Source organism: Magnolia sinica, chromosome 2 (genome assembly GCF_029962835.1).
Source record: "Magnolia sinica isolate HGM2019 chromosome 2, MsV1, whole genome shotgun sequence".
Lineage (NCBI taxonomy): Eukaryota > Viridiplantae > Streptophyta > Magnoliopsida > Magnoliales > Magnoliaceae > Magnolia > Magnolia sinica.
In genome coordinates, this window is record NC_080574.1 from 60023276 (window position 1) to 60030905 (window position 7630).

Consider the following 7630-nt stretch of genomic DNA (forward strand, 5'->3'; position numbering starts at 1 on the left):
CTTATTAACTAATACCTCCATGCTTTTGTTTTGCAGGCTCTGTATAGTTTTTTTGGCATTTGATGTGTTCTTTGTTGTTTTTTGTGTTGCTCTGGAGTGTGTCATTGGTATTGCTGTTTGCTACTGTCTTCCATGCATCATTGCAATTTATATGCAGTGGCAGACCAGGTATGGCTTTTGTGATGTGGTGTCTGCTTTTTGGAAATTATCTTGATATGCTTGAAATTTCACATTTTCTAGAAATGGCATTTATCTAGACTACAAAACTAATTCCATAGCCACTAACCAAGTGTGCGTCGTAATGGACCGAATCAAATAGAAAAGATACATAAAAGCTTACAACTTATGAGTTACGATACTCTAACATGAATGCCCATAGAAAATTAGTATCGAAGTTTACATAATGCAGAACTCCACATTTTATATATCGTAGGTTGGAGGATGTAAATTCATTATTCTCAACTTCCATTAAAAAGCTGAAAATTCTCCATGCCAACGAGCTTTTATATTGATAATTTGTTATCTACTAGGCCCCTGCTTCAAACTACTGGGGTCTTGGTTCTACTTCTCTATTTGTGTGTTTCCCATTGAGTTACAGTCAACATACGTGTTTGTTTCTTTAGTAGAGCAGAGGATGGACAGTCATATGAGGGCACTCTAATTATTATAATACAATTCACTGGAGTTCGTTTACACTGTCCAACTTTTCCAATTGACACTTCTACATAAATTATTCGGTAGTACTCAACTACAACACTAGAATGAGATACACTTCCTATCTTTTTGCTGCTCCAGTGATTTAAAGTGGGGTAAACAAGAGTTGTTGTAAAGAAAGTTATAAGAATTTTTTGGACTAGACTGTTCAGAAGCCAAACAGATGCCACAAACAATCTAAATTGCTCCTTTTTTCTCTGCTCCACTGCAATCCAAAAACATAAATGATAAAAAGAAAAATAAGGCAATTGGTGGAACCAGAGCATTTTATGATATATGACAACTTAGAAAATTGAACAATATTTTTGTGAATTCAAATTCCTCATGTTTGAAGTAACCTTGGATTCAAGCATGGCTTAAACTGAAATTCCTTCAATGTAAAAGAAAAGAAGAAGAAGAAGAAGAAGAAGAAGAAACTTTCTTTATATTCATCATTTCATTTTTCTGATATTCAGTTGTAGTAAACTAAAATTCCTGCAGATTTGTAAACTTGATGCAAGGATCAGGCAGAACCTTGCTGCCATGCAACAATTGGAACATGAGCTTGGGACCATGTCTTTCTTTGATTATAGGCAAGTTTTTATCAACTCAGTCTGGTCAAACTTTAGAATTGAAAGGTTAAATCTTGCAGAGACGCTGTATGCAGAGGGCAGGAGGGATTTTGATGGCGGGTTTTGGTGGAGAAGATCCCTAACAACGTTTACGCATACGTATGTGGAAAAAAAATATTTTTATTTGGGTTTTTATTTCTGATTTTTGGTTTTTCCTCTTGTTTCTAGATGGATTAATCTCTGCAATTTTTTATGTTTTTGTTTTAATTTTCTTTGTACTGTCTGTTTGATTGTAAAGATGTGGAGTTTGTGAGATATGGGTCATCTTTGTACTATTGATTTTGTGTGTGCTTCTAATGAAGTATCTGTGCTTTTTATTTATTTATTTATTATTGGATCGACTATGAATCTGAATACATTTTCAATGTACCTTTCTTACACTTTTAGAAATTTGATATGGATATTTTGGGAGAAGAGAAATAGTACTCTAGTTATAACCATCACTCGTGCTAATGTGTTGAGTGTGCCCATCATCACATGGTTCATTTGATTGTAAAGAAATGGAGTTTGCAAGACATGGGCCATCTTTGTTTCATTGATTTTATCTATTTTTAAAGAAATATTTTTCAGGGGATGTGAAATTGAGTACATTTTCTGTATACCTTTTTAAACTCTAGAAATTTGATATGGATATTTTGGGAGAAGAGAAACAGTCATCTGTGACCAGTTGTACTGATCATGCATGCCAACGTGTCTAGTGTGCCTACCATCCTATTGTCTCTTTGATTGCAAAGATAAGGAGTTTGCAAGAAATGGGTCATCTTTGTTCTATTGATTGTGTCTATTTGCAAGGGATCATTTGGATGATGTAATGCTTCGATCTTTTGGGATGGTTTTCTTTGATTTTTTCTTTTTTTAATATTAGAGTGTAATTAAATTGAGATTTGTTGTAGATGCTAATAGATTCTCAACTTTGTCTTGTTGTCCTTGGCTTTTCCTTGAATTTTTGCGGTAAGATAAGATATCTTCTATTGTTTTGGTTCTTTCAGCTGATTGTTTAACACAAGTTGACAGTAAGCTTGGTATTTCCTTGATATAGGAATGCATGTGAACAAAGTCCATTTTCTTGAAGAACAATCAGTTAAGAGGTCGATCCCTTCAACACTTTCACATATGCCAAATCTCAAAACTCTGTAAGGTTTCTGTCACTTGTATTTGACTTGCTTATTCTATTTTGTGGTTTATGCTTTTTTAATATCTACTTGAAGTGTATACTTTAATATGGTTGAATTTCATCTTGGGCCAGAGGTGTATGGTGCTAGCATATTATGGTTCATAGCTCAATTCTGTTGAATTTCTACATCATCATGTCTTCTTGTGCATGAGTGGATATGTTTAAACATTACATCACACAGTTACAGAGTGCGGGATATGCTCGCATGGTTTACATGCTTGGCATGTTAATGTAGCTGGTCCATATAATTATGCAGTGATATCAGCACCATTTTCCATTCTTCTTTTGCTTAGATTCAATTTTATTCTCTTCTTGTAGCAGCAATGCAATATCCTTTGCCTTAGAGGACAATCTACCTTAAATAGGCAGAGAGTGTACAAAACCATATGGGAAGATCTCTAAGCAAGGTTGAAGAGTATCCTATTAAAGTAATAGAAAGAGGATAAAATACATAGTCGAGAGATGTAAATAGATTCCGACATAGACCACAAGGATCATTTGACTTTCCCCAACTTGGAGGTGTGTTTTTCCATTGATCCTTTAGAAAATAGAGAGCAGCAGTTGCAAAATTCATGGATTCCAATGCATTCTAATTACAAGTTACCACATATAACTGATGACACATTTACTTCACATGGGTTCATTTGTAAGACATATCTACAAAATAAAACTTAGCGAACTTAGTGTGAGAATCAAGAAATATTTGGCCTTTCATTGGTTTCTTTACACTTTCTTTACAGATTGATTTATTCCATTTAAATGCTAGAGCATTGAAATTGAATCTATTTCTGGTCAATGTTTATTGCAATGTCTGTTACATGTCTGATGCAGGACAATTAACTACTTGCATTGAAATTGAATCCATTTCTGGTCAATGTTTATTGCAATGTCTGTTACATGTCATTGCAATTCTTTTAGTAAGGCAATTTTCTTCAATTCTCTTTCGACTTCTTCCCTTTTTCTTTTTTTATTAGCTGAACCTGGAAAAACACTTACTGAATATTTTTAGCCTACTAGACAAAATGGAATTGAAACATTGAAAAAAAAATTTCTTTACAAGTAACCTTCATACATTTCTTAAGAAAAACCTTCTTAAGAAATAGATAAAACTTCTAAATCTAGCTCATACTATTTTTGCACTCTCTTTAAGTTTCCCCACATCTATTGGGACAATATTGGTTAGAGTAGAAAAATCATGTGGGCTGTTTTTCTTGTTGGTTTTGATACAAAATTTCTTTCAGCCTTGAAAACTTAGCATATTGAGTGCATGTAGTGTGGCATACATAAGTGCATTGGTATCTATTGTTAAATGGTGAATGCATTGCCTTGGATTAGCTCTTCCTTGCGAAGCTGATGACCTAAAGAAACCCTGCCTTTGTTTGATAAATGCCATTTCTTGTATGAGTAGAAAATGCAAACAATCTACTACCACAGATCCATCTTGATTTATTTTTTATTTTTATTTTTTTGCAAAGAAACATTAGTGGGCCTGAATTTCTTAGTTGGTGGGCTGGATGATAGTTAGTAAACAAGGAAACTACAATTCATTAGTCAAACGAGCCCTACAAAATGTTGGTCAGGGTTCCTCAAAGCACTACATTGCATTGGCTGATAGAGTTATGGTCATTGACCAGTTTGCAATGGTCCATGCATTGGACTTCTATTGCAAGACTCAGATTCTTTCCTTGTATATATATTTTAAATCTTGGGGAGGGATTAGCCTGAAGAATCCACTGTTTTCTTTTTTCAGCTTGTTTTGTTTACTGAAATGATCCTCTGCATTTCTTAAAGCAGGTGAAGGATTGGGTGTTATTGAGAAAAAAAAGGTGATTCTGCAACATACTGGATCTAGATCTGTTTGGTTCCCCATTTGCAGTAAATGGCATCAGCTAGTGTGGTGCCTGCGACTGGATTGAGAAGCACAAGTGGCAATGCTATCAGCATGGATAGGTTGCCTGAAGAAATGAATGATATGAAGATCAAGGATGACAAGGTAGGTTTTAATATAATCTTATCTCTACTTGCTTGATAGCATATTAGCCTTCTCTATGAAATGTGAAATTTTCTTCTAGGAAATGGAAACTGTTGTGGTCAATGGAAATGGCACAGAGACGGGTCATATAATCGTGACAACTATTGGGGGTAGAAATGGCCAACCAAAGCAGGTAATCACTACATGAATTCTAAAATAAACGGTGCTTGGTTTTTCATCTTGGAATGTGACATATCTTGTTGTTCACTAAACTTGTTACTCACCTCACCTTATCCCTTGCTTTCAGGATTATTTGGTATTAGTTATCAATTAACATTAATATTTTTTAGCCAACTCATCAAATTTAAGATGTGTATTTCAGAAACAGCAGATCATGAGAGTATTAGCTTGTTGGAAGTACCTAGCTGGTGCATGAAGGAAATATGACATTAGAAGATTTCCTCACTCCAACTGAGATGAAAGATGGACTCACAAACCTTTCTAGAGTCAAAGAGCGGTTGTTGTTATGCAGAGGCAGAGAGAAAATATTACGAAGAATGTAGGTAATGCATCCAGACAATGGTCAATTGTAGCAAGTACCTTATTAGCGATAGAGAAGAATGGTTGCCTTAATCATTTTTTCAGTTAGACGGGCATAGGTTTCTCAACCAATGGATCCAAGTGCAGTGGTGGCACAAGTGACAGTTCTATGGAAGAATCAATTAGTGCAGTGCTAGGAGCACTTGAGAAGCTGCCTCTAGATGAGAGCTTAACTACTTTAGGAATTGTGGAAACTGTCAAACATCTCCTTGGCAACATGAGCTTGAAAGTCCAGGAGAGGGTAAGAACTTTGTTTGATAGATGGATTTGTTTTTATTTATTTATTTATATTGAAGACCATTTTCAATTTATTGTAATAAATATTATATTTTTTAAAAATTGTCTAATAATATAAATTTTGTTTAATATTCAGTTTTATTTGTATTGGATCATTTTTATGTTTCAAATATTTAAAAAATATAGGTTTCGATTGAATTATATATAATAATAAAAATTACTAGCATGCTAAGGCTTCTCAAATCCACACAAAGGCTTTTATCAATGCTTGTGTAGAAATCTTACGACGCTTTTTCATGAGAAAAAGTGTCCAGAAACCACTTTTACTGGCGCTCAGAGTGACTTTTACCGGCACTTATTCGCGTCGGAAAAAACTACAATTACCGGCGCTCAGATAAGCACCGGTAAAAGTCACTTAGCGCCGCCAATACTTTTACTGACATACCCATTTAGCAGCACTTGACTAGAACCGCTAATGCATTCACCAGTGCTTTTAAGGGATTTTACCGACGCTTTCGAGCGCCGCTAAAGGTTCCAGTCGTTGTAGTGCAACCACCCTTATGGATATCTTTTTGCCCCATTCATTCTACTTTTGGGAATACAACATCACAACTTTATACAAATGTAGTACCAAGAGTAGAGATCATGTTGCAGTAAGGGTGCACACAAATAGTAGCTACCACTTCTTGTAGTCATTGCTCTTGATTTTCTGTTATTTATGCTTGTTCTGATCAAATCCCTAGCCTTTTTTAAAACCAAATCAATGGTTTTTTTTTTTTTTTTTTTTTGTTTCAGTGATAAATGCTTGAGTTTGTGCATGTTTCTGGATAAAGTTGCAAGTCTTCTCCTTTATTTTATTTTTCTTCGTGTGATTCATATACCATGTACATGCCTATATCTCATGGTTGTTTTTCTTTCATGGAAGTATCGCCCAAACAAATATTAGTATTTCCTTCTTTAACTGAGTCCCATTATATATATATATATATATATATATATATATATATATATATATATATATATATATATATATATAGCCAATGCTGACTCATCGTTGATTCATTAAACTCTTGAATTTGATGTTAATTTTTAATACATTGGTATCCAAGCTTGCACGATTACTTACATGTCATATCCACATAGTAGTGGTTCTTTTAGAACTTAGGAATTTCATGTATATGTTATATGGGCAATTACATGTCTTAGATGTAAGCATGTGCTCATACCTCAAACATTTACCTATTGTATGGTATATTAGCGATGGTAGCAATTAGTTTCATCCGCGTGATCATCATAGATTGATTGATTAGTTTTCATTACTCTCTATGGTGTATATGCAATGTCCGAACTGTGGAAATGATTTCGAGACTTTCAAGTAAGTTGTTTAATAGATGAATTTCTTTATGATGCGAACCTAGATTTCAATGTCGTCTCTTCTTTCTAACACGAACACTACGGACCGGTTATTTTGGCCAAAGTTTTGCAACATAGTTCATGTTTTCTTTTATCCTTATATTGTGTATGGGAAATGATTTGATTGGACATGAGTTGCCTTGGTTCTTGAGAATTGAGGTTAAACATAGAATTAGCTTCTGTTGTACGCAACCGAGGCTAAAATTTCGATTTAGTCTTGGTTGGAAACAACAAAGGCTAAAATTTTGATTTAGCCTCATTCAGGCAACCGAAGCTAAAATATTCTTTTAGCTTCACTTGAAGAACCGAGGCTATAGAAGTCTTTTTAGCCTCGCTTGCTAAAATTGAGGCCAAAGCCTTTAGCCACGGCCTTTCCAACCTCGATTTGGATAATTGAGGTAAAACTGAGGCTATAGGCTTTAGCTTCAGTTTTTAACCCTTTTAATCATAGTTTTGAACTGAGGCAAAAGCCCTTTTTTCTTGTAGTGTACTTTTATGAATGGATTAAAATGAATGATTGTATTTTACTGAATGAATGAATGATTATGTATAGGTTTATGAATGATTAAACTGAATAATTTAGCCTCAATTGTTAAGAGTTGAGGTTAAAAATTGAATTTAACCTCAGTTGATGCCAACTGGTGCTAAATTTTTCTTTAGCCTCAGTTATCCAAACCGAGACTACAACTCCCGTAGCTAAAGGCTTTAACCTTAATTGTTGAGAATCGAGGTTTAAAATAGTTTTAGCTTCAGCTGGAGGCAGTTGAGGCTGAAATTTGGATTTAGTCTCGGTTGGAAACAATGGAGGCTAATATTTTGATTTAGCCTCGTTTCAAGGCAACTGAAGCTAAAAAACTTCTTTTAGCTTTACTTGAAGAACCGATGTTATAAAAGTCGTTTTAGCCTCGG

General features: G+C 34.5%; 1 protein-coding gene across 2 annotated transcripts; it reads left to right on the forward strand.

The window, feature by feature from the left end:
- The first annotated feature begins 2390 nt into the window (after positions 1–2390).
- LOC131228959 (shaggy-related protein kinase NtK-1-like) lies at positions 2391–5413 on the forward strand. Of its 2 annotated transcripts, XM_058224811.1 has the most exons (5): positions 2391–2458; positions 4376–4492; positions 4572–4664; positions 4854–5034; positions 5117–5413. In XM_058224811.1, exons 2-4 carry the CDS (start codon positions 4379–4381, stop codon positions 4905–4907), a joined length of 261 nt encoding a protein of 86 aa, XP_058080794.1. In that variant the 5' UTR covers positions 2391–2458; positions 4376–4378; the 3' UTR covers positions 4908–5034; positions 5117–5413. The 2 variants fall into 2 exon arrangements, with proteins under 2 accessions (XP_058080794.1, XP_058080786.1); XM_058224803.1 differs by lacking the exon at positions 2391–2458 and having other exon boundaries at positions 3927–4492; positions 4841–5034.
- Positions 5414–7630: the final 2217 nt, after the last annotated feature.

Bases quoted from the DNA above. Each gene is read 5' to 3' on its own strand.
- LOC131228959 (XM_058224803.1), top strand. From the start codon at position 4,379: ATGGCATCAGCTAGTGTGGTGCCTGCGACTGGATTGAGAAGCACAAGT. The intron at 4,493-4,571 runs GTAGGTTTTAAT...ATTTTCTTCTAG, and splicing joins TGAAGATCAAGGATGACAAG to GAAATGGAAACTGTTGTGGT. The intron at 4,665-4,840 runs GTAATCACTACA...ATCAAATTTAAG, and splicing joins GAAATGGCCAACCAAAGCAG to ATGTGTATTTCAGAAACAGC.